Source organism: Bubalus bubalis, chromosome 12, assembly GCF_019923935.1.
Source record: "Bubalus bubalis isolate 160015118507 breed Murrah chromosome 12, NDDB_SH_1, whole genome shotgun sequence".
Classification (NCBI taxonomy): Eukaryota; Metazoa; Chordata; class Mammalia; order Artiodactyla; family Bovidae; genus Bubalus; species Bubalus bubalis.
The window spans coordinates 18,914,797-18,942,368 of NC_059168.1; the positions used below are offsets into that span (position 1 = coordinate 18,914,797).

The 27,572-nt window shown below is 42.1% G+C and overlaps 1 protein-coding gene across 1 annotated transcript in view; it reads left to right on the forward strand.

Annotated features, from left to right (window-relative positions):
• VIT (vitrin) overlaps positions 1 to 27,572 on the forward strand; it is a 127,738-nt gene that overhangs the window by 4,917 nt on the left and 95,249 nt on the right. Inside the window, exon 2 of the mRNA XM_025260867.3 lies at positions 23,218 to 23,287. Coding sequence (XP_025116652.3) covers positions 23,236 to 23,287 — 52 coding nt within the window. The 5' untranslated portion in view covers positions 23,218 to 23,235. The remainder of the gene's footprint in view (positions 1 to 23,217; positions 23,288 to 27,572) is intronic.

A 27,572-nucleotide genomic window follows, 5' to 3' on the forward strand; every position in this document is an offset into this window, starting at 1 on the left:
CAGAGCAAAAATTCATTTGATTTACATTCAGCTTAGAGAATATTTTGCTGTGTTTGATTTTGGTCTTATAGCTTACAGAAATATTTAGGCCCATGTCTGCATCAATGTCGGGGCTTCCCAGGTGGCGCTAGTTGAAGAACCTACCTGCCAATGCAAGAGACATAAGAGACGTTTGATCCTTGGGTTGGGAAGATCCCCTGGAGGAGGGCATGGCAACCCGCTCCAGTACTTTTGTCTGGAGAATCCCTTGGATAGAGGAGTCTGGCAGGCTACAGTGCGTAGGGTTGCAAAGAGTCAGACATGACTGAAGCAACTGCACAGCACACACTGCTTCACTGTCACTTTGCAAGATGCTTTTTTCAATTCTTTTTAAGAATGCTAGATAACATTCCTTAGCCATTCCATTGAGCCTATTGTCTGACAGTCATCTAGATTTTCATGAGAATGGGCTAAAGATCCCTACAAATCTCTGAGCAGAGAAAGCAGGAACAAAACTACAGAATTGCCCCCTGTCTGGGGCTCTAGGAGAATTCAGCCCAATTATGGTCACAGTTCCTTCACCAAGGATCCTAAAATCAAACTTTGGCAGCCCCTTCATGGAACACAGTCTTATCATGGCAAAGAGGCTTGCATAACTCAATGAAGCTATGAGCCATGCCATGCAGGGCCCTCCAAGACAGATGGGTCATAGTGGAGAATTCTGATAAATGTGTTCCACTGGAGGAGGGAATGGCAGACCACTCCAGTATTCTTGCCATGAGAACCCCATGAACAGTATGATAAGGCAAAAAGATATGATACCAGAAGACGAGTCCCCCCCAGGTTGGAAGATGTCCACTATGCTAACTGGGAAAGAGCAGAGGGCAGCTACTAATAGCTCCAGAAAGAATGAGACAGTTGGGCCAAAGGCTGGTGGTGAAAGTAAAGGACGAAGCTGTAAAGAACAATACTGCATAGGAACCTGGAATATGAGGTCCATGAATCAAGGTAAATTACATGTGGTCGAGCAGAAGATGGCAAAAGTGAACAGTGACATCTTAGAAATCAGTGAACTAAAATGAATGGGAATGGGTGAATTTAACTCAAATGACCATTATATCTACTACTGTGGGCAAGAATCCTTTAGAAGAAATGGATTATTCCTCTTGTCAACAAAAGAGTTCAAAATGCAGTACTTGGGTACAATTTCAAAAATGACAGAATGATCTCTGTTCGTTTCCAAGGCAAACCATTCAATATCACAGTAATCCAAGTCTATGCCCAACCTCCGACGCCAAAGAAGCTGAAGCTGAACAGTTCTATAAAGACCTACAAGACCTTCTAGAACTAACATTAAAAAAAAAGATATCCTTTTCATCATAGGGGACTGGAATGCAAAAATAGGAAGTCAAGAGATACCTAGAGTAACAAGCAAGTTTGGCCTTGGAGTATAAAATGAAGCAGGTCAAAATCTAACAGAGTTTTGTCAAGAGGATACACTGGTCATAACAAACACCCTTTTCCAGCAACACAACTCTAAACATAGACATCACCAAATGGTCAATACCAAAATCAGATTGATTATATTTTTTGCAGCAGAAGATGGAGAAACTCTATCAAAAGCAAGACCTGGAGCAAAAACAAGACCTGGAGCTGTGGCTCAGATCATCAGCTCCTTTTTGCAAAGTTCAGGTTTAAATTGAAGAAAGTGGGGAAAATCACTAGGCCATTCAGGTAGGTATGACCTAAATCAAATCACTTATGATTATATAGTGGAGGTGATGAATAGGTTCAAGGGATTAGATCTAGTAGACAGAGTGTCTGAAGAACTATGGACAGAGGTTCATAACATTGTACAGGAGGTAGTGACCAAAACCATCCCCAAGAAAAAGAAATCTAAGAAGGCAAAGTGTCCAAAGAGGCTTTACACATGGCTGAGGAAAGAAAAAGAGCAAAAAGCAAGGGAGAAAAGGAAAGATATACCCAACTTAATGCAGAACTCCAGAGAAGAGCAAGAAAAGAAGGCCTTCTTATATGAACAGTGTAAAGAAGTAGAGGGAAAAAATAAAATGGGAAAGACTAGAGATCTCTTCAAGAAAATTGGAGAGATGAAGGGAATATTTCATGTAAGGATGTGCATAATGAAGAACAGAAATGGTAAGGACCTAACAGAAGCAGAAGAAATTAAAAAGAAATGGCAAGAATACACAGCAGAACTATACAAAAAAGGTATTTATGACCCAGATAATCATGATAGTGTGGTCATTCACCTAGAGCCTGACATCCTGGAGTCTGAAGTCAAATGAGCCTTAGGGAGCATTACTACAAACAAGGCTAGTGGAGGTGATAAATTCTAGCTGAGCTATTTAAAATCCTAAAAGATGATGCCACGAAAGTGCTGCATTCAATAAGCTAGCAAATTTGGAAAACTCGGCAGTGGCCACAGGACTAGAAAAGGTCAGTTTTCATCCCATCCCAAAGAAGGGCAATGCCAAAGAATGTTCAAATTCCCATATAATTATGCTCATTTCACTAGTAAGGTTATGCTCAAAATCCTTCAAGTTAGGCTTCGGCAGTGCATGAACCGAGAACTTACAGATGTACAACCTGGGTTTAGAAAAGGCAGAGGAACCAGAGACCACCATTCGTTGGATCATAGAGAAAGCAAGAGAATTCCAGAAAAAGCATCTTCTTCTGCTTTATTCACTATGTAAAAGCCTTTGACAGTGTAGATCTCAACAAACTGTGGAAAATTCTTAAAGAGATTGAAATACCAGACCACCTTACCTGCCTCCTGAGAAACCTGTATGCAGATCAAGAAGCAACAGTTAGAACTGGACATGGAACAACTGATTGATTCAAAATTGGGAAAGGAGTATGACAAGGCTATATATTGTCACCCTGTTTCTTTAACTTAAATGCAAAGTACATCATGCAATATGTCAGGCTGGATGAATCACAAGCTGGAATCAAGATTGCCAGGGGAAATATCAATAACCTCAGATATGCAGATGACACCACTCTAATGGCAGAAGAGGAACTAAGGAGCCTGTTGATGAGGATGAAAGAGGAGAATGACGAAACTGGCTTAAAACTCAATATTAAAAAACCCAAGATCATAGCATCAAGTCCCATCACTTCATGGCAAATAGATGGGGAAAAAATGGAAACAGTGAAAAACTTTATTTTCTTGGGCTTCAAAATCACTGTGGACGGTGATTACAGCCATGAAATTAAAAGACGCTTGCTCCTTGGAAGGAAAGCTATGACAAACCTAGACAGCGTACTAAAAAGCAGAGACATCACTCTGTCACAAAGGTCTGTTTAGTCAAAGCTATGGTCTTTCCAGTAGTCGTGTATGGATGTAAGAGTTGGACCATAAAGAAGGCTGAGCACCGAATTGATGCTTTTGAATTGTGGTGCTGGAGAAGACTCTTGAGAGTCCCTTGGACATCAAGGAGATCAAACCAGTCAATCCTAAAGGAAATCAACCCTGAATATTCATTGAAAAGACTGATGCTGAAGCTGAAACTCCAATACTTTGGCCACCTGATGTGAAGAGACAACTCATTGGAAAAGACCCTGATGTTGAGAAAGACTGAAGGCAAAAGGAGAAGAGGGTGGCAGAGGATGAGATGGTTAGATAGCATCATCGACTCAATGGACATGAATCTGAGCAAACTCTGGGATAGTGAAGGACAGGGAAGCCTGGCATGCTGCAGTGCATGGGGTCGCAAAGAGTCAGACACAACTTAGCAACTGAACAACAACAAATTTGTTAAATCTTACTGAGAGACATTTAACTTTGGTTGAATGAGGTGGCTTTACCTCTGCTAAATCCTAAAGCTTGAATGGGCCATGTTTTGTAGGAGGCTGGTTAAGAGAATGTTGATGATAATGGTAACATGATTAACCATCACCCCAACAACAATAAATACTGCCAACATTTAGAGAGTTAGTCTCGTGTACCAGGCACTGTTCTAAGCCCTCTTCATCTGTCAACTCGTTTAATCCTAACAGCTACCATAGGAGATAGGTGGTTATGAGTCCCATTATACAGATCAGAAAACTGAGGCATTGAGAAGTAAGTTATCCAATGTCACACAGCCGGTACATGATGATGCTCAACTTCAAACCCAAGCATTCTAGTTTCAGAGTTCACATCATCAGTCTACCAGGTAACAATTTTACATGGTCTTGGTTTTTCTATCACTGCACCAAATTAATTTTGCCATCCCTAAAAATACAATTTTCAAGCCAAGTCAAATTTCTAAGAAAGTCATTCCTCATTGTAAATATAGACTCCCCAGTAAGACTGATGGAATGGAGTGGAGGTCAGGAAGTCACAGGGAAAAGCTGTTAGGAAGACAGGGTTTTTATTTCTGTCACTCTTAAATAATTTTCTGACTTAAGAATCACTTTTCTGGTGTGTTGGGAAGACTCTCAGGGGCAAGGCCAAGGAGCAGATCTCATTATCAAGTTCTTTGAGTAGCCAGTTCCCAAAAGGTATCCTTTATCTTCATTCTAGCCTTAAACTGGTAATGAGTCACAGAAAGAATCAAAGTATCAATTATTAACACACATATGTGTAATCTAGAAAAACGGCATAGGTGATCTTATTTGCAAAACAGAAATAGAGACACAGAAATAGAGAATAAATGTATGGACACCAAAAGGCAAAGGCAGGGGAATGAATGGGGAGATTGGGACTGGCATATATACACTTCTACTTATAAAATAGATAATTAATGAGAACTTATAGTATTGCACAGGGAACTCTACTCAGTTACCTGTAGTGACCTAAATGGGAAGGAAATCCAAAAAAGAGGGGAGATGTATATATATTGCTGATTCACTTTGCTGTACAACAGAAACTGACATAGCAATGTAAAGCAACTATACTCCAATTTTTTTTAATCAATATCAAGAAAGAATCACACTGCCTTACAATTCAGGCTGCTTCAGAAAATCATTTTCCCTGATAAGGGTCTCTACCTTGACAAGACTGTAGTAAAAATTGCTCAAATTCTTTCCCACAGTGAGAGAGAGGCTAAAGTTTTGTGTGGACATGTGGTAAAAATTCATAAAAATCACCCTTCGGGCTATGGGGAGAAGGAATTCTGTGTCTGCATTTTTTTCTTCTCAGAAATAAAAAGAGGGGGGGGAAACTATTCCTTTGGGGGCACCCAGTGTACAGTTTCCAAGGGATCAGGTCACTGGCATCTCAGTGAGAAGTGAATCTGTCCTCTGGGCCCCTTTATATCCCAGACAGAGAAAACATGCTTGGGACATAAAGGTACAAGTCAACTTGCCCAGACCAGATTCACTTTTAGAATATCGTGAATAGATCTATACTCTGAACAATAAAAGGAATCTGGGGAAGCAGAGCTATTCAATGACAGCAAAACAAATATTTATTGGATTACCGCCATGTACCATGCACATTTCTATGTGCTTGGGAAGAACAGTGAACAAAATAGTCTCCATTCTCCTAGAGCTGCCAACCTGGGACCACATGATAAATAGACATAAGAGGTCTAAGTCTGGGGGTGATAAGGGGTGTGAAAAAAAGCTTCAGAAGGTGGGATAAGGGTCTGGACAGAGCAGTGATGATTTGCAATGTGTGGTTCAATAAATGTCTGATAAAGGGACGTTTAAAATGAGAGAGAGGTGAAGGAAGCCAGGGAGCAACCTCTGTGGATTCTTAGCAGGGAAGAGTAAATGCAAAGGCCCTGAGATTGGACTACACTTGGGAGCAGGCTAGGGGAGGAAGAAAAGAGGTGAGATCCAGGGTGTCCTTTGGAAAGCAGACACAGAGGGTACCATCCTAATGCTCCCAGATTTTACCCAGACACCCCCAAATGCCCACTCACACACCGTCTGTGGACAGTTCCTGCCTCTGCCCTGGATGAAATGTGAGTAGGTCCCATGCTCAGAGTGTTTTAAAAGAGCTTGCTTACATTACACCTGCCAACAATCTCAGTTCAGTCATTAACGTGGAGGTGATACTTAGGTAATACTTAAAAACTTGCAAATGGCATTCACAATTTCGTCCCCCATCTCAGGCTTGCTTTCTGCGGTGGGAAAGGGCAGGCTTGAATTCTCTTTCTCTGCACTGCATCATTACCACTCTTGCCCTTGACTGCTAATGGCAGTTTCTTCAGTTCCAGAGTTGAAGAGGGCACAGACAGGAAAGATAAAGGTGACAGAGGGCCTCACTAGCTGGCACTGTTATGAGTTGGCATCCAGGTTCCCTGGGCTTGGCAGGCATGTGCCACTGTTTCTTGTCCCCATGGGAGCACTTCTATGGGTTCTTTGAAAATGCCCCTGACTTTTCTAGTGACCCCTTGTCTGTGGTTACCAGATGTCATTTCACATGAGTTGGCTCTGGCTGGGGGCTTACAGCTCCTCCCCCAGCCACCGGGCAGCTGGAGAGCGATGTCCTGTGGCTTTCTGCTGCCCTTTCCCGAGCCCTCCCTGGACCCAGCTTGGGAGGCACCTAGAGCCACCCCAGACTGACTCTCACACAGGTAGTCTTGTTTGCCATGAACTATTCCCTCTCTGTCTTAATCAGGAGTCCACTGTGCCCTCAAGTCCACAGGACACAACTACTCAGTCATTTCAACTGGTCACTGGGCATCCAAGCTGGACTTCCAAAGAAGGTAACCAAAAACCAGGATCCTGGCTATCTGCCCCACTCCAGACAACACAGGTGGTTGTAGAAGCCAAGAGGGTAGCTGGAGATTAGAGAGCAGGGTTTCTTTAGGAATAGCTGTTGGCATGTTCCCATCTCCTCTGCCTCCCCAGATGCAGAAAGGGAGCTAGTGGTCTCCCCGCTTTCACCCACTCAGGCAATGGCGAGAGAAGCTGCAAAGAGACCACTTAGGAACAGGGAAGTAGTTGGCACTTGGTTTCAGCTGAAACTTAGACAAAGGCTCATCCCATTTTAACATCCCATTACACAGCCAATTACAATACACTCAAATGTTTATTTAGATGGGTGTGTTATGCCTGGTTAAACTTAAAAATACGCCTGGTGCATCACTTTACCCTAAATAACGTTTGTGAGAAGGAGAAAGCTGTGTGTGAGTTCAGGTCCAAATATGACCCTCAAACAACAAAAAAAATCTCTTAATCCTCACAACTAAGACTATTTTGTCACAAATGTATGTATTTCACAGTGTGCCTCTAAGCTATTGTCCACAGAGTATTTCAAAAAGCCTAGGATAGATGTATCAAGACAAAAAGGAAGGGAAAACCATCTTTTGATGGTAACATGGGGGTAGTGAGTGGGGTTAAGTGTTTGAGGCCTGGATTCTGTTACATACTTATTCCATACCTTACTTACAGCTCACTTAAGTTTGATTGCTTGCTAAAGTTCTCTGAGCCTCAATTTCCTACCCTGAAAAATGGGTACAATCGTAGTGACCTGATGGGATCACCGTAATAAATAAGATCACACTGGTGCAATGTATAACATATGGCGAGCATTCAACAAATGATATGATTGTTATTATTAGAGTGGACTGTAAGCTTCCAAAACTTTCCTTCAAGAGGAACAAAGGACCAATCCCACGTCCAGGCCACCAGACAGCTCAGCCACAGTGGACAGAGCTGGGAATGGGCCCAGGGGACCTCTGGAGCATGAGGCCACATGGCTCGCCTTGGAGAGCTGGGTCTCCTGCTTCTAAATGACTCTCTTTCTTCTGCTGGTCCCCACCAATTTCTGGACTTAATCCCTCAGAGCCAACAATAGCTCAGCCTCAGTCCCAGTCCTCCTCCACACCCCCCGCTCTCCCCAAGCCTCTGGTTGCTGGAATTCAGGAACTGGGACCTGCAGCCCCATGCCTGCCTCATGGTCGCAGCCGGAGAACTGGACCCTGTCATCTGAGACTAACCCACTCTTTACCAAGAGGCCAACAGCAAAATACTACAGACCTTGCAGACACACCCTCATCTTCCTACCTCTGCTGGAAGGCTGTGCCAGACCCAAAAATGTTTTTCTGGGCCTCAGAATTGAAGGCAGACCAAAAAAGCACAGAGCGTTTGGGCCAGTCAAGGCCCTGGGGATCCCAGTTGGACTGAACCAAATACCCAGCTCCAGATTCAACAGTGGACAGCCCCATGGCAAACCACAAACCTCAGAGCCCAGGGGAGAGAACTTGCTGGGAGGAAGAGGGCTAAATCCACAGTGTCAAATGCATTAGATAAAGATGCTGCTGATGAGAGAAACTCATCTTCCAGAGCTTCCATGAGAACCATTTAAAGCGAGAATGGTTTCCAGAGTAACTACAAGGAGCAGTCATGGTCCACCTGGCCTTTTACTGAGGCCCTCTGCCCACCCCCCTCCAGATTTACTGCGCTTCCTGCCCCCCTTCCATTACAGAGGATAAATAACTCTTGGAAGGAGTTCTTTAGAGCTCATTTGGGGGCATGCCTGCAAACTAGTATTTTTTCCCACTGGCAATATAAGATCTAAACTACCACTTCAGAAACGTAATTACTGTTTGCAGCCTCACTGGAAATCACTATTGGTCGAAGCCTTTGTGGATGTGGTAAGCATTACCATATGTCAGGTTCTTAACGAGGTACAAAATGATCATCTGAAACACACGCACCGGGACGGGCTTTCCCTTTTAGGTTCTGTGACATGTAGAAACATGCCACATGGATCAATGAATCTCATGGCATAGGCATATATCAATTATCAAACACATGTATAAGAGCATCTTAATCCACTCAGCTTCCCAGGGGTGAATATCTTTGCTTTAGGATTTTCCCTGAATGATGTAGTGATCAAAAATGATCTTGGAAAAGGGATCTTGAGTAGCATACACTTTAACCATCAAAAAAAAGTACCTATAATATTTATGGAAAATTCCTAGATTGGAACACCAGTAAGTGTAAGATTCTGATACATACACTGAAAAAATTAACATTCTCTTAAATCAGGGTTTCTCAACCCTGACACTATTGGCATGTCGGGCTGAACAATTCTTTTTTTTAGCAGTTATTTATTCGGCTGTGTGGGGTCTTAGCTGTGTAATGTGGGATCTTTTGTTGTGCTGCGTGAGCTCAGTAGTTGCCGCTCATGGGCTTAGTTGCTCTGCGGCATGTAGGATCTTAGTTCTCCAACCAGGGATCAAACCTGCCTCTCCTGCATTGCAAAGTGAATTCTTAACCACTGGACCACCCGGGAAGTCCCTGAATAATTCTTTGTTGTGGAGGTTGTCGTGCATGCTGTAGGATCTTCAGCAGCTTCCCTGGTCTCTACCCACTAGATGCCAATAGCATCTCTGCCCCAACTTGTGACAACCAAAAATGTCTTCAAACTTTGACAAATCTTCCCTGAGGGACAAAATCACCCCTTGTCGTGAACCATGGTCATAAGTACATCAGGAACTCTATCAGGACATTCTGACAGCATGATTTCAAGGTCTTCTCCCATTCTTCTTCCCAGAGCATCCCAGGCATGCAGACCATGTTTTTCTTTCTCAGTGGCTGCCACGGTTCTTGGATATGAGCTGTGTGACCTTAGGCAAGTCACTTCACTACTCTGAATTATAGGAATGATAATGTCACAATAAACTGTGGAAAATTCTGAAAGGGATGGGAATAACAGACTACCTGACCTGCCTCTTGAGAAATCTGTATGCAGGTCAGGAAGCAACAGTTAGAACTGGACATGGAACAACAGACTGCTTCCAAATAGGAAAAGGAGTACGGCAAGGCTGTATCTTGTCACCCTGCTTATTTAACTTATATGCAGGGTACATCATGAGAAACGCTGGGCTGGAAGAAGCACAAGCTGGAATCAAGATTGCTGGGAGAAATAACAATAACCTCAGATATGCAGATGACACCACCCTTATGGCAGAAAGTGAAGAGGAACTAAAGAGCCTCTTGATGAAAGTAAAAGAGGAGAGTGAAAAAGTTGGCTTAAAGCTCAACATTCAGAAAACGAAGATCATGGCATCTGGTGCCATGGCAAATAGATGGGGAAACAGTGGAAACAGTGTCAGACTTTATTTCTGAGGGCTCCAAAATCACTGCAGATGGTGACTGCAGCCATGAAATTAAAAGACGCTTACTCCTTGGAAGGAAAGTTATGACCAACCTAGATAGTATATTGAAAAGCAGAGATATTACTTTGCAAACAAAGGTCCATCTAGTCAAGGCTATGGTTTTTCCAGTGGTCATGTATGGATGTGAGAGTGGGACTATGAAGAAAGCTGAGCACCGAAGAATTGATGCTTTTGAACTGTGGTGTTGGAGAAGACTCTTGAGAGTTCCTTGGACTGCAAGGAGATCCAACCAGTCCATTCTAAAGGAGATCAGTCCTGGATGTTCATTGGAAGGACTGATGCTGAAGCTGAAACTCCAATACTTTGGCCACCTGATGCGAAGTAGTTGACTCATTGGAAAAGACTCTGATGCTGGGAGGGAGTGGGGGCAGGAGGAGAAGGGGACGACAGAGGATGAGATGGCTGGATGGCATCGCCGACTCAATGGACATGAGTTTGGGTGAACTCCGGGAGTTGGTGATGGACAGGGAGGCCTGGCTTGCTGTGATCATTGGGTTGCAAAGAGTCGGACACGACTGAGCGACTGAACCAGCTAACTAATGTCTATCTACTGCCTCAAGAAGATCTTAGGTGGTTTGGATGAGACAATTGTTGAGAAAACACTCTGCAGATTCTGATATAAACCTATATCATTACAGTCTTCCCTAGTTGAGTTCACTGAATGGCCAGGCATGGCGAGTTAGAAAGCAGTCAGGAATAATCTTTCAGCCGCAAACCCCCCAAAAAGGGAAACTTGTTATCTCACAGAATAGGTGGTCCAGAGGTAGGCCCAGCCTCCAGGCACGAGACAATCAGAGATCCAGCTCCATTTCTCTGATCATTTGGCTGCCTTCCTCCTTTTTGTGCTGGCTTTTTCTTCAGTCTAACTTGCCTCATGGTCACAACATGGCTGCCAGCATACTGGTAACAACCCACCCCCTTATTCATTTCCAACAAGAGAGGTAACCTCATCCTGAAAAACATAGAATTTAAGTTTTCCCTTTCTATTGGTCTGATTCAGCTTGGGACACAGCCCACCCCTTGAGTAGTCATGGTCAACTGGCGAGGGCCCTGTGCTGATGGGCTCAAGCTTACAGTCCTGAAGCAATCACCAGCACGGTGGCATATATACATATATAGAATCATCCTTGGCCTAGACTTGGAGTCAGATCCACAACAGAAGCTGGGGATGGACCAGCTTCCTTGGAGCCCTCTGGCAGCATTTCCTCCCTTTATCAAGTTGGGGTTGTATTAGGAAGGAGGAAGCCAGGAAGCAGGTACTCTGCTAGGCAACCAACAGTGTCCAGACCAGACAGCTTGACTCAGATTCTAAGCACATCTTCAAGGAGTCTGGTGCATCCTTAGGAGCCAAGATATTGAGAAAAAGCAAAAATTTCCCTGCCTTCCTTGCCTGATTGACTTGCATTTTTCTTTAGGCATTTCCTTGAGATAAAAGAATGAAAGAACTGGAACAAGAAGGGAAATAAGAAAAACTACTGTCCTCTCTGGCTCATTCTCTTTCTTCACAGAATTCTCGGGTTTGTAACAGTGACCACTGATGTCATGGCAACAGGAAATGCAGTGTTATGGGCTTAGTCCAAAGGAATACGATCTGTACAAACTTTTACATGCAGGCTGAGGCCACCTCCCCATTGTAAAGGCCCTCTTAGTGCCAGCCTTCCTTTTTCCATCCTCACCAGATCAACCCACATCACTGACAGTGCCTGAGGCTTTATATCAGGCAGAGAGGGAGAAAGAAAGGCTGCAGATGTGGCCTCCCCCATCAGAGATGTCTGTCCTCAAGGGATTTTTGGCATTTTGAAAATATAGCACAAGCCTCTCACAACTATTAAATGTTTCCAAATGAACACTGGTTCTTTCTGCCTTGTGAACAAAGGGCATTGTTAGATGCTCCCCCATGCAGCACCATAGATCAGACAAACACTAGCCTTACATAAATCCTCCATATCCGCCAGGGCAGATTTTCTTTAAGTGAGTGGCTTGTGAAAGCCTCGAGGGGGCTTATTAAAAATGATGAATGCAAAAATAATTTTTAAGCCTTCCTTGTCTCCCTATTGCCTAAAGGATCAATTCCACATTCTTCAGGCATGACATTCAAGGCTGACATGGCCCCTTCTCTCCTCTCTAACAGTCTGACTCCTCTCCCAGCCTGGTCCAGCAGCTCCCAGTTCCTGAAGCTCCTCTGTCTCCTGTCCTGTCCTTCCTTCACCCCTCATTGTTTTCCAATCTCCAGTTAAATTAATTGAAGCCTCTTCCAGAATCCTCATGCCCCAGGGCTATTTAAATCATCTACCCTTTATGCCATCACCATATCCCCGACAGCAGAAGTTCTGAATTCTGGTTGCACAGCGGAGTCACCTGGGGAACTTTAAAACAATATTGATTTCAACTCAGACCAACCAAATCAGAATGTAGAGGAAGGACGTGCACTTGCTTATTATGAAATATCTATGGCAAGTAGTGAAATGAAATACTGGACCTCTGCACTCAGAGTGCCTGGTTTGAATTTCAGCTCCTCCTCTTTCCAGGCTTCTGACCTTTGGGCAAAGTACTTAACCTCTGTGCGCTCTCAATTCCTTACCTTTCAAATTAAGGCAAAAAATAGCCCCCACTTTGTTGGGTTGTTGAGAAGATTAAATGAGTTAAATCATTACTGGCACTTAGTATGTGCTCAATTAATGCTAGTTATGATGAATGCATCAGTTTTTCTAGAAGACTTAAAACAACTTGATAAAACCTGACCCTTCTTCCTCTCTGCTGAGCATAGGGTACACACATGACTTTTTTTTTTAAATGATTAAATGCATGCATGAATGAAGATGAATTATGATTTCAGGAAATTCGGAAGATTTAAATAGAAGTGGCCCATGAGCAAACCGTGAAAACCGAACAGGCTTGTGAGAGGCAGATGAGGGGTGGTAACATACTCCAAAAAGAACAGTAATAAGAGCGTGAGCTAAGACACTGATGCGCAAGGTGTAGAGAAAGGACCAAAAGTCGGGTGTGCTAGGGTCAAAGGAGAGGATTACAGAAGAGAATTGCAGTGAGATGGTTTGCAAAGTACTATAAGTTGGGCCATTTCATGAAAAGTTCATTAAGGAATTTGGGCTTTATTCTGCAGAGATGAGTGGACTGTGAAGAAGAATTCTGAGGAGGCTAATGCATAGTGAGAGCTGTGTTTTAGGAAGGTGATCCTTTCTAACCAGAAGGAAAGGTGATCTGGAGCAAAAAAGCAAGGAGAGGGTTTGGAAGTTACTGTAGCTTCTCATTTGGTATCAACACTGTCTGTATATGTTAAGTCTTCCCAAGAGAGATCATTTTATCAATTTGTTTTATTAACATATGTGCATAGTTTAAAGATTTGAACAGAACAAAACTGTAAAACTCGCTCCTATCTCTGATCACCCAGTTCTCTTTCCCTGAAGCACCCACTGTTACTGAAATTAAAAAGATTAGAGGGGTGGGATGGGGAGGGAGGTGGGAGAGATGCTCAAGTGGGAGGGGACGTGGGTAAACCTGATTCATGTTGATGTTTGGTAGAAACCAACACAATACTGTAAAGAAATTATCCTTCAGTTAAAAATAAATAAGGTTAAAAAAAATTATGAGAGTACTATAAACAACTGGGCTTCCCTGGTGGCTCAGATGGTAAAAAATCCACCTGCAATGTAGGAGACTCAGGTTCAATCCCTGGGTCAGGAAGATCCCATGGAAAAGGGAATAGCTATCCACTCCAGTATTCTTGCCTGGAGAATTTCATGGACAGAAATTCCCTAATGGGCTACAGTCCATGGGGTCACAATGAGTCAGACACAACTGAGCAACTAACACTTTAACTTTTTTCATGAGTAACTGTACGCCAACAAATTGGATAATCTAGATGAAATGAACAAATTCCTAAAAACACAAAGCCTACTGAGACTAAATTATGAATAGAAAATCTGAGTAATCTATAACTAGTAAGGAGAATGAATCAGTAATCAAAAATCTTACAACAAAGAAAAGCTGTGGACCTGATGATTTCACTAGTGAGCTCTACTAAACATTTAAAGAAGAACTAATACCAATTCTTCTCAAACTTTTTCTAAAAATTGAAAATTACAGGGCACTTTTAATTCATCTTATGACTTCCCTGGTGGCTCAGACGGTAAAGCGTCTGTCTACAATACGGGAAACCTGGGTTGGGAAGATGCCCTGGAGAAGGAAATCGCAATCCACTCCAGGACTATTGCCTGGAAAATCCCATGGATGGAGGAGCCTGGTAGGCTACAGTCCATGGGGTCGCAAAGAGTCGGACACAACTGAGTGACTTCACTTTCACTTTTAATTCATCCTATGATGCCACCATTACCTGGATACCAAACCAAAGATGCTACAAGAAAAGGAAAGCACAGTTTCCCATATCAATACAATATCTCTTATGAATACTGATAGCAAAAAATCCTCAACAAAATATTAGCAAACTGAATTCACTAGCATATTAAGATAATTATACACCATAACCAAATTGGATTTATTCCTATAATGCAAGGATGGTTACATACACAAGAATCAATTAATGTAATATGCCATGTTAACAGAATGAAGGAGAAAAATACCACACAATCATTGCAATTGAAGCAGAAAAAACACCTGACAAAATTCAACACCATTTCATGATAAAAATGCTCAAAAAACTAGGTAGAGGAGAAAGCAGCATCATCCTAATAAAAGCCATACATGAAAAATGCACAACAAATGTTATGCTCAATGGTGAAAGACTAAAGGCGTTCCCTCTAAGGTCAGAAGAAGGGCAAAGACGCCTGCTTTCACTACTTCTATCCAACACAGTACTGGAAGTTCTAGCCAGAGCAATTAGGCAAGAAAAATAAGTAAAAATACCGTCCACTTTAACCTATGCACATGGAAAGGAAGAAATAAAATTGTCTCTGTTTGCAGATAATGTGATCATGCATGTAGAAAATCCTAAGGATTCCACAACAGAATTGTAAAACTAATAAATGAATTCAGCAAAGTAGTAGGCTCCAACATCAACACACAAAAGTCAGTTGCATTTTTATACATTAACAATGAACAATCAGAAAAAGAAATTAAGGAAACAATTCCATTTACAGTAGTAACAAAAAGAATAAAATACTTAGGAATTAAATTTAATCAAGGAGGTAAAAGACTTGTACAATGAACTCTGCTGCTGCTGCTGCTGCTGCTGCTGCTAAGTCGCTTCAGTCGTGTCCGACTCTGTGTGACCTAGACAGCAGCCCACCAGGCTCCCCCGTCCCTGGGATTCTCCAGGCAAGAACACTGGAGTGTGTTGCCATTCCTTCTCCAATGCATGAAAGTGAAAAGTGAAAGCGAAGTCGCTCAGTCGTGTCTGACTCTTAGCAACCCCATGGACTGCAGCCTACCAGGCTCCTCCGCCCATGGGATTTTCCAAGCAAGAATACTGGAGTGGGGTGCCATTACCTTCTCCAACAATGAACTCTACAGAACATTAATTACTGAAAGAAACTAAAGAAGGTATAAACAAGTAGGAACATCACATGTTTGTGAATTAGAAGACTTGGCATTGTTAAGACATCAGTTCTATCCAAAGCAATCTACAGATTCAATGCACTATCAAAATCCCAATGATACTTTTTGCTGAAATGAAAAAAAAAATACAAAAATGTATACGGAATATTGAAGGACCCCAAATATCTAAAGCAATCTTGAAAAAGAAGAGAAGGGCTGTAGGACTAGCATAAATACAGACATACACACCAATGGAACAGAACATAGGGCCCCAAATTAACCCTCACATATGTGGTTAAATGATTTTCTTGCCAAGATCATTCAATGGGGAAAAGGCAGTCTCTCCAACAAATGGTGCCAGGAAAAGTTGATATACATACACAAAAGAAAAAACTTGGACCCTTACCAAATACCATATACAAAAATTAACTCAAGTGGATCAAAGATCTAAATGTAAGACCTAAAACTATAAAACTCTTTGTGTGTGTGTGTGTGTGTGTGTGTGTGTGTGTGCGCGCTCCTATAATTGGTCTTTATTTTTTTTTTTAATTTTATTTTATTTTTAAACTTAACATAATTGTATTAGTTTTGCCAAATATCAAAATGAATCTGCCACAGGTATACATGTGTTCCCCATCCTGAACCCTCCTCCCTCCTCCCTCCCCATTCCATCCCTCTGGGTCGTCCCAGTGCACCAGCCCCAAGCATCCAGTATCGTGCATCGAACCTGGACTGGCAACTCGTTTCATATATGATATTTTACATGTTTCAATGCCATTCTCCCAAATCTTCCCACCCTCTCCCTCTCCCACAGAGTCCATAAGACTGTTCTATACATCAGTGTCTCTTTTGCTGTCTTGTACACAGGGTTATTGTTACCATCTTTCTAAATTCCATATATATGCGTTAGTATACTGTATTGGTGTTTTTCTTTCAGCTTACTTCACTCTGTATAATAGGCTCCAGTTTCAGAGCATCACAACATTGGGTTTGTTTTATGATATTAAATATAAATTTATTTATTTATAAAAAATATTTGCAAATCATATATCTGATAAGGGATTAATATCCAGAAAGTATAGAAAAACTTCTAAAATTCAACAACAATCAAAACACAATCTAATCAAAAACTGGGCAAAGGACTCAGACAGACATTTCTCCAAAGAAGATATACAAATGGCCAATAAGCACATGAAAAGATGTTCAACATCACTAATCATTAGAGAAATGCAAATCAAAACTACAATGAGATACCATCTCACACCAATTAGGATGACTTCCCTGTAGCTCATATAGTAAAGAATCTGCCTGCAATACAGGAGACCTGGATTTGATCCCTCGGTCGGAAAGATCCTCTGGAGAAGGGAATGGCAACCCACTCCAGTATTCTTGCTTGGAGAATCCCACAGACAGAGGACCGTGATGGGCTACAGTCCGTGGGGTCTCAACGAGTCGGACACGACTAAGCAACTACCGCTACCACTTCTGCTATCGAAAGAAACAGAAAATAATAAGTGCTGGGAAAATGTGGAAACACTAGAACCTTTGTACAATATTAGTGGGAATGTAAAGTAATACAGCCACTCTGGAAACCAGTATGGAGTTTCCACAAAAAAATTAAAAATATAATTACCATATGATCCAACAACTTCATTTCTGGGTATAGACACAAAAGAATTGAAGACAGGGTCTCAAAGAAATATTCTTACACCCATGTACATAGCAACTTTATTCACAATAACTAAAACACACAAGCAATCCATGTGTCCATCAGCAGATAAATAGATGAGGAAAATATGGTATATGTTATTCAGCCTAAAAAAGGAAAGAAATTCTGACATGCGCTACAATATGAGTGAACCTTAAGAACATTATACTATTTGAAATAGGCTAGTCACAAGAAGAAAATACTATATATGAGGTACTTAGAGTAGTCAAAATCATAGAGCCAGAAACTAAATGGTAATTTCCAGGAGAATGGGGAGTTACTGTTTAATGGATCTGGAGTTTCAATTTTACAGACAAAAAGAATTCTTAAGATGGATAATGGTGACGATAGCATTTTATGGATGTATTTCATATTGGTGAAGTGTACACTTAAATATGGTTAAGATAAATTTCATGTTTTTGTATTTTACCATACTTTTTTAAAAATGGAGGAAAAACACTGAAGAACCATACAAAATAAGGTGGCATTATTATTTATTACCAATAATCAGCTGTTTTCTAATTCTAGGCAGCAAGAGAGTTAATTAAATTGGCTGGCTACTCTATTTATGCATACTTTTATCTCACAATCAGCCTTCCTTTACCTTACCAGAACTTCATATTCAGAACTCTATACTACATCTCACAATTTATAAATCTATGAATCAGTAACTCATTCTTTTGGAAACCTCTATTGTTCTGTTTTTGTTAGAAACCTGGTGAGCACATGAGATAGTAAGTTTCCAACATCACTGTGTACCCCACAGCTCCGTCACATTGAACTGCCTGCAGAAACTGTTCAACAATACTGGTGGTCATCCTTATCTCGTTTCTGTAAAGGCTAAGAAAGGGTTTGCATTTTTTTTCACATGTTTCAAAAGGCATATTTACACTTGAAATATGTAAGTAAATGAACCAAGGAAAGAGAGAAAATGCAGTGGTAAGAAAGAAACCTCAGAACATTCTGATTCTAAGGGACCAGAGTGATTCTGGTTGCGGTGCATTACTGATGAGTCAGCACTTGCGGGATATTTCCTCGGGGGTTAGTATGTTTCCTGGAATCCTGTTGTTTTTTTATCCACCCACCCCTTTGTGTGAAGGTCAGGTCTATCATGTCTTCTTAAGTTGTAGGACAGATCTGAAGGCCCCTTTCTCTGCAATCCCATCTTCCCTTTAAGTTTGTTGACTATTAACAATGCTTATTGAAATATAATCCACATGTCATAAAATACACCTCTGAAGTATACAATTCGTAGCTTTCAGAGTAGTCACAGATTGTCTTCGTTTTGTTTCCTTTCTTTATTTCCTTGGGAAAAGAAAGAGCCCTAACTATTCACTCATGGATTCAATATATTTATCGAGCCCATAAAAGATCATATAAAAATTCCTGCCTTCATGGAGCTTGCATTCCAGTGGAGAACACAAACAATAAACAAATACAATAAGCAAAGTACAGAGTATGTCAGAGGTGGTAAGTGACTGAAAAAAAAAAAGATAATAGGGAAAGGATGATTCTTGGTGGTACTCAGTCATGTCCAACTCTTGGGACCCCATGAACTATAGCCTGTCAGGCTCCTCTGTCCATGGGAGTTTTCCAGCCAAGGATACTGGAGTGGGTTGCCATTTCCTTCTCCAGGGGATCTTTCCAACTCACGGACCAAACTTATGTCTCTTGCATTGGCTGGTGAATTCTTTACCACTGGCACCACTTAGTAGGGGGTACCACTTGACGGTGGGTGGGAGAGGGATTGCAATTTTAAGGTGAGTGATTAGGGAAAATCTCAGGAGAAGATAACATTTAGCAAAGACCTGAAAGAAATAAGGGAGTAAACCCTGTTCTGATCTGGGGGAAGAGCATCCAGGTAGAGTTAACAGTAAGTGCAGAGACCCTGAAGGGAGAGATGTGCCCAGAGCTTAATAAGTGAGAAGAAGAATGGAGGGAAGAGAGGTCAGAGGGCCAAAGGCAGCCAAATCTCATGGGGTCCTGAGCCATTTGCCTGGATTTTTGCTTTTCTTCTAAGATAGAGACCCACAGAAGTTTTGATCTGAGGAATGCCGTGACCTGATTTGCTTTGAAGAGGATCACCGTGGCGGCTGTGTGGACTTCAGTTTGCAGAGGAAGAAGGAAATACCCTAGTTAGGAGGCTAATTGCTTTAATCCAGGTGAAAGGGGGCATGGCCTGGACCAGATGGCAATGGTAAAGATAGGATGAAGCAGTTAGAGTCTGGACAAATTATGAATGTAGAGCCAACAGTCTTGGTTGATGGAAAAGATGTGCAGGACAAGAGAAAGAGAAATCTAGAATGACTCGCAGACAAAGGAACCTACAGGTACACTGACAGATGACTGGACAAAGTTGTGGTACATATACACAATGGAATATTACTTAGCTATAAAAAGGAATACACTTGAATCAGTTCTAATGAGGTGAATGAACCTAGAGCCTATTATACAAAGTGAAGTCAAAAAGAGAAAAGCAAATATAGTATATTAATACATATATATGGAATCTAGGAAGATGGTACTGATGAACCCATTTGCAGAGCGGCAGTGGAGACGCAGACAGAGAACAGACCTGTGAGCACACTGTGGGAGGGAGAGGGTGGGATGGATGGAGAGGGCGGCGTGGAAACATAGAAATGACCATTTGTCAAATAGATACAGTGGGGATTTGCTGCATGACTCAGGGCGCTCAGACAAGTGTGCTCTGTGGAAACGGAGAAGCGGCATGGGGTGGGACGTGGGAGGGAGATTCAGGTGGGAGGGGAAGGGGACATATGTATATCTTGGCTGATTCATGTGGATGTATGGCAGTAACCAACACAATATTGTAAAGCAATTATCCTTCAATGAAAAAATAAATAAATTAAAAAAAATTTTTAAAGTCCAGTGCCAGATGACAACAGCCAATTGGTGAAGCTAGTTAGGTGGGTCAGGAAGCAGATTAATATACTGCATTTATCCCAACAGGAAACATGTGAGCTGATCTGCAGTTTCTCAAACTAGTAAAAGACAAAAAAAAAAAAATTTGACTTGTTATCACATTATTTCCAAAATATGACCCAGCTAATTAAGTATCAAATTGCCAATCATATACAGTGTATGATTATTTCTATTTTGAAGGAAAAAACATTTTCCTTTTACTTAGCTAGTGGTCAACTACCTTAATTGGGAAATTTAACACATTACAGCTGTTGCTGGAAATTAGCAAAGGGACAGTTCTGCTTGAGGTTACTCTTGCTGCCTAATTTGTTTGTAATAAAGCCTTTCAACTATCAGTTTTAAGTTGATAGTATCAACTGTTTGTATTACTACCCTAGCTATAATCTAATAATTGCTTTTTGTTAATAAACTCTGCACAGAAGTGTATCTACATATTAATTATATGCTTGCTCTAGGCTTAGCTAGTACCAGATTGTGTTCCTCTCTTTCCAAATCTCCAGGCAGTGACATCACTTTGGTGACTTCAAAATCACCCACGGTGGGAGGATTTATGCCACAGAAATTGACAAATGCTTTAAATCAGAGCTTCTTTTCCAGACAGCAGGTTTTCTAGCACACCAGTGGACATAGCAGGGGGTAGAGTTATGAATGCCAGCTAAAACCTAAAAGCCACTCAGCAGTGGCAGGTGGGGGGTGAGGGCGTGGGGAGTGAATGTAGTGGGGGCCATCTGCCCCAGAGAGGAGGAGAGCTCTATCACCGACATTGTTTAGAATTGCTAGTTGATAAGGATAATAAAGAGCAGACCAACTTTAAGTCTTTAAATTCTCTACAGACCATATTCTTCCATATGGCCTAAGCCCAGGGTAGATCCTTCCCACCTACTGCCACCTCCATTCTAATCCTACTCACGGCCTGGTTATCATGTGTGTAACCTCTAATTTACCTTTCTAAGCCTTAGTTTCCTCATTTGTTTAACAGGGATCATAAAATCTGCTACTTTGCTTACTGTGCAGATTCTAGACAATATAGTGTGCACAGTATTCATTCAATTAATGATGGTATGAATAAACCTAAGGTTTCCTCATAGCCTTAAGAGAAGTTGGAACCCCTACAGATCAATAGCATCTTTGTATCCACTGTGCTTTCCAACCTCTGAGCATCTTTAAATGCTCTTCACCTCAACTTGGAGCCACTTTGTCTCCATCTCTCGGAGTTAACCCAATTGCTGCCACCTTCACGAGACTTTCTCTTATTCCCACAGCTGACATACTCTCTCTTTTCTCTAAAATTCTTAGGGACTTCTTGGCAACTCTCTGGATTAGAATCTTAATTTTAACAAGATCCCCAGATGTGTACATTAAGTTTTAGGAAGTCTTGTTCTAAATCACTCAAACTTTGCTGTACATTGGAATTACCTATGGAGTTTTGAAAAAGCCTGATGTCTAGATAGACCCCACTCTCAAGAGATTTTGATTCAATTAGTCTGAGATGCAGCCCGGACATGAGGGCCTTTCTTTTTTTTTTTTTTTTTCTTTTGTTCAGTTTTTTTAATTTACATTAAGAAAAACAAATAAAAAACTGAACCCCAAAGAAAGGAAAGGAACGCCTGCTTGGAACTCCCAGATGATATTAATATGTGGCTAAGTTTGAGAACCACTGGTCCATAAACTCCCCTTATTCTCCCTTTTGAAGCCTCAGTTCAGTTCAGTTCAGTCGCTCAGTCGCGTCTGACTCTTTGCAACCTCATGAATTGCAGTACGCCAGGCCTCCCTGTCCATCATCAACTCCCGGACTTCACTCAAACTCACATCCATCGAGTCGGTGATGCCATCCAGCCATCTCATCCTCTGTCGTCCCCTTCTCCTGCTCCCAATCCCTCCCAGCATCAGAGTCTTTTCCAATGAGTCAACTCCTCACATGAGGTGGCCAAAGTACTGGAGTTTCAGCTTTAACATCATTCCTTCCAAACAACACCCAGGACTGATCTCCTTTAGAATGGACTGGTTGAATCTCCTTGCAGTCCAAGGGACTCTCAAAAGTCTTCTCCAACACCACAATTCAAAAGCATCAATTCTTCAGCACTCAGCTTTCTTCACAGTCCAACTCTCACATCCATACATGACCACTGGAAAAGCCATAGCCTTGACTAGATTACTTTGTTGGCAAAGTAATGTCTCTGCTTTTCAATATGCTATCTAGGTTGGACATAACTTTCCTTCCAAGGAGTAAGCGTCTTTTACTTTCATGGCTGTAATCACCATCTTCAGTGATTTTGGAGCCCCCAAAAATAAAGTCTGACACTGTTTCCACTGTTCCCCCTTCTATTTGCCATGAAGTGGTGGGACCAGATGCCATGATCTTCATTTTCTGAATGTTGAGCTTTAAGCCAACTTTTTCACTCTCCTCTTTCACTTTCATCAAGAGGCTTTTTAGTTCCTCTTCACTTTCTGCCTGCACACTCTCTAATATTAAGATCATTTCTGTCCACGTATGTTTTTTCACTTCTATCAAACTGTGTCTTTTAAGAGCAGAACTATTTTTTAATTCCATCTTTATAACTCATCCCTAGGTATATAATAGGAGTTTGGTAAATGTTTATCGAGTAAACAGTGAATGAATTGCTTTTGTAATCTAGAACAGTTTGTAATCTAAAAATGTTCTGTAAATACCATAAGTGTGACTTTTGTCCTAATTTGAAGACTGGTTGAACATATTCAGGAAATTGCGGAATTATTTCCTCTTTAGTCTAAGACCACATCTCTGAAGAAGGGGAGGCTGGCAGCTAGAATGGGTTTTCTGAGAAAAACCTCTCTGGGGACCACTACAGCTGACCTCCTCCATCTCCACGTGTAGTTTACAGAGAGCCACAGCTTGAAATCTTAAGACTCTAGAGGGCAATGCAAAATGAGGCCGCCCCTCCCTACACTCTGTGCACGCAATTCAGAACTCTTGGCTGAAACATGATGATGTTATTGTTTTTTCCTCTCTAGGGTGCCATTTTGATATTTATGGGGATTGTTGTCCTCACTATGAAGGCATCTGTTATTGAAATGTTCCTTGGTAAGTACTTTTATATGTGTATCTGGATACACTTTAACATTCTCCTAACGTCCAAAGAATCTTGCCAAGAGGTTTAATCCAAGACAGAGCATATAAACAGTTCAGTGTATCTTTTTAGGATAAACATTTTGGAGAGATGTTTAACAGAATGTTAAATGTAGATCACATTCAGGATGTATGTCTATATATTTTTTTACATAAAACAAGTATATATTGCAGATGTAAGTCTACATATTACATGTTAAGCATACATACATAAACACATATTTGTGTGTGTGTATATTATTCAGCAACTGGAAAACATTTCACATAAAGCATATTGACAGATTCTGAATTTAGGAACCTTATTTCTTAATTTCTCAAAAAAAAAAATTCTTTTCTCTGATGTGACCTTGTTGTTATTGTTTAGTTGCTGAGTCTGACTTTTTGTGAACCCATGGACTGCAGCATGCCAGGGTCCCCTGTCCTTCACTATCTCCCAGAATGTGTTCCAACTCATGTCCATGGAGTCGGTGATGCCATCCAATGATCATATCCTCTGTCATCCCCTTTTCTTGCCTTCAATTTTTTCCATCATCAGGGTCTTTTCCCTTATGGCTCAGCTGGTAAAGAAACTGCCTGCAATGTGGGAGACCTGGGTTCGATCCCTGGGTTGGGAAGATCTCCTGGGGAAGGGAAAGGCTATCCACTCCAGTATTCTGGCCTGGAGAATTCCATGAACAAAGAGTTGGACATGACTGAGCAACTTACACACACACACACATAGGGTCTTTTTCAATGAGTCAGCTCTTCGCATCAGGTGGCCAAAGCATTGGACCTTCAGCTTCACATCAGTCCTTCCAGTGAATACTCAGGACTGATTTCCTTTAGGATTGACTGGTTTGATCTCCTTGCTGTCCAAGGGACTCTCAAGAGTCTTTTCCAATACCACAGTTCAAAAGCATCAGTTCTTCAGTGCTCAGCCTTCTTTATGGTCCAACTCTCACATCCATATATGACTACTGGAAAAACCATAGCTTTGACTATACCGATCTTTGTCAAAAAAGTAATGTCTCTGCTTTGCAATTTGCTATCTAGGTGTACCATTGGCAACTCATACCTTTAGAGATGAAATCCTTTAAGCTTATCACCAGAGAACACAATTTGGGGTAGGCCCTTAAGGAGCAGCAGGTAAACCTGCTGAAAGAAAGAAAAGTGATGATGGCTTTGGCACTAAGCCCAAGGGTAATTCTTCTATTAATCCTGACCCTATAGGGCTGTGGCCACTCTGTGTCAGGCAGAGTGATCTTACAGGTCACTGTGAAGCTATTACCAGGGAAGGGTACAAAGGCCTTCTAGACAGTATTAGTTTGCTAGAGCTGCCATAACAAAATACCACAAACTCAGTGGGCTTACAACAATGAAATTTTATTCTTTCACAATTGTAGAGGCTAGAAGTCCAAAATCAAGGTGTCAGCAGGGCCAATTCCTTTAGAAGGAAATATGTTCTATGCCTCTCTTCTAGCTACTGGTAGTTTGCTGGCAATCTTTGCCATTCCTTGGCCTCACACCAATCTATGCCTTCACCTTCACATGGCATTCTCCCTCTGTGTGTGTCTGTGTCTATATTCAAATTTCCCCTCTTATAACCCCAGTCTTATTGGATTAGGAGCCTAGTATGAAGGACTGATGCTAAAGCTGAAACTCCAATACTTTGGCCACCTCATGCAAGGAGTTGACTCATTGGAAAAGACTCTGATGCTGGGAGGGATTGGGGGCAGGAGACGGGGATGACAGAGGATGAGATGGTTGGATGGCATCACCAACTTGATGGACATGAGTTTGGGTGAACTCTGGGAGTTGGTGATGGACAGGGAGGCCTGGCGTGCTGCAATTCATGGGGTCACAAAGAGTCGGACACGACTGAGCGACTGAACTGAACTGAACTGAACTGATGACCTCACCTTTTGGCTTCCCTCTGACTCTGTGGTAAAGAATCCACCTGTCAATGCTCGTGTCAAGGGTTCAATCCCTGGGTTAGGAAGATCCCCGGAGAAGAAAATAGCAACCCACTCCATTTTCCTCCCTGGAAAACTCCATGGACAGAGGAGCCTGGCAGGCTATATATAGTCCATGGGGTCACAAACAGTCAGACATGACTGAGCCCACACATGACTTCATCCTTACCTAACTAATTACATCTGCAACCACTCTATTTATAGTCAAGGTCATCTTCTGAGGTTGTGGGGGCTAGGACTTCAATATGAAGTCCAACGTGAAGTCCTGTGAATTTAGGAAGGAGGGAAGGGACATAATTCAACCCATAATATACTCAGAATGCACAAGGTCTGTGCAGAGGGAGTCTACACAGCAGAACTGAGGGCTGGAGGAGAAAGAGGTGACACAGCTTAAAAGGCAAGGAGATTCCTGGCATGCTGGTAGGAAGCTGGGCTAGGAGGCTAGGGGAATCTTGTTCTGACTCTACCACTAACTTAGCAAGGAATATTCATGTTAAGAGCACAGGGTCCTTCGTTCCCACTTTGCCCTTCTGAGAGGCTGTCTCTGTCTACTAACCTATAGGTTAGTAGAGGTGGACACGGTGGGATAGAGGTGGGGCAGGAGGTCAGGAATAGGAAGGACTTAGCCACAGTAAAACAAACAGAACAAAACACAGAAACCCTGAGGCCAGTTCCCATTTGCCATGTCCCCCACATTGTGGAACCAAGAAGAACTTGACTGTCCTTCTTTGACCTGCCCCTCTCAACCTGCAAAATCCATTTCCCTTACTTTTGGCTCATCCCAAAAGTAAGAAATCAAAGTAGAAAAAGAAGATTCCTATTACAAAGTTCTTTCTCTATGTCCATATATGTCCCCCTCCCTGACATCTCTATGCATCTGCTTGTCACTATCCCAGGACTATTTCTCTCAAGTTCCCCATAACCTTCTTCAGCACTGTGACAGCCTCCCTGTCCCACATCCTTATCCAACTCATTCTCCACAACACACCCCGATTAATCTCCCTAAAGCCCGTATCTGATTCCACTCTCCTGATTTAACACTCAATGTTTTCCTTTTGTCTTTACAGTGGGAGCCCAGGCCTCTTAAAGCACTTTGCTTGCTGATGAGGCCTCTCTGATATGGCTCTTTCCATCCTTTCCTGCTCTCCTGTTAATCACAGAGCCCAATCCTGGCTTCCAGGGACGTGGAAAGTGCTGATTCTCTCATTCCCCTGAAAGTCGAGTCATTTATTTCCTGGACTTTTACTATGTGGTTCCGTTTCCTAGAATATTTTTCCTCTCACCCCCACACATCCCAACAGTCCTCCAGGAAGCTTCCTCTGCCCTCTAACTGATCAGATCATCTTCCTGTGAGCTTCCCTGGAGCCCTGTACTGATTATAACCTTGTAATGTTGTATTCATCTCAGGAGCCTGCTACTCCGACGCTGTGCATCACAAGCCCAGGAGCTGCGTCTTGCTCATTGTTGCATTTTAAGTCCTCAGCACATCTTACAGCCACTCCAAAAACATTGCCAAATAAAGTATTCTCTCAGGGATGTTGGATATTTCAGGTTTCAGAGTCTGAGTCTGATTCTGCACACCACAATTCCTGTGTGTGAGTTTTTTCCCCCACACCGAGTGATTCCTCAACACCAGCTGGGTGTCCTACAACTCAGTTCAATTCTGACACCATCTACCTGGAGATAGCATCAGATTCCACAGGTAAAGGCTCAGTCTCTCTCTCTCTCTCTCACACACACACACACACACACTCCAGATGCCAACTGCAAGTTGGGTTGTCACTTGCTCTTCTGACAGATTGGCCACAATCAGAGGTTCCCATGACCCTCTCCTTGGATTTGATTAACTTTCTGGAGCAGCTCACAGACCTCAGGAAACTAGTTTATTCACTAGATTACCAATTTATTACAAAGGATATTAAAGGATACATATCAACAGCCAGATAAAAGAGACACACAGGGCAAGGTACTCAACAAAGGAGCTTCTGTCCCCATGGAATTTGGGCCCAGCACAGGGGCACATGGGAGAGCTCTGGTTTCTCAACATGGAAGCCCTTTGAACCCCCTCTTCTGGGGTTTTCATGGAGGCTTCATTACATAGACATGATTGATTAACTCACTGGCCATTGGTGATAGATTCAACCTCCAGCCCCTCTTTCCTCCTGGGAAATCAGGAGATGGGAATAAATTCCAACCCTCTATTCTGGGTTGGTTCCCCTGGCAACCAGCTCCGTCATCTTCAGGGATTTTCAAAAGCCAGCTCATTAACATAAACAGTTGTAACTGAA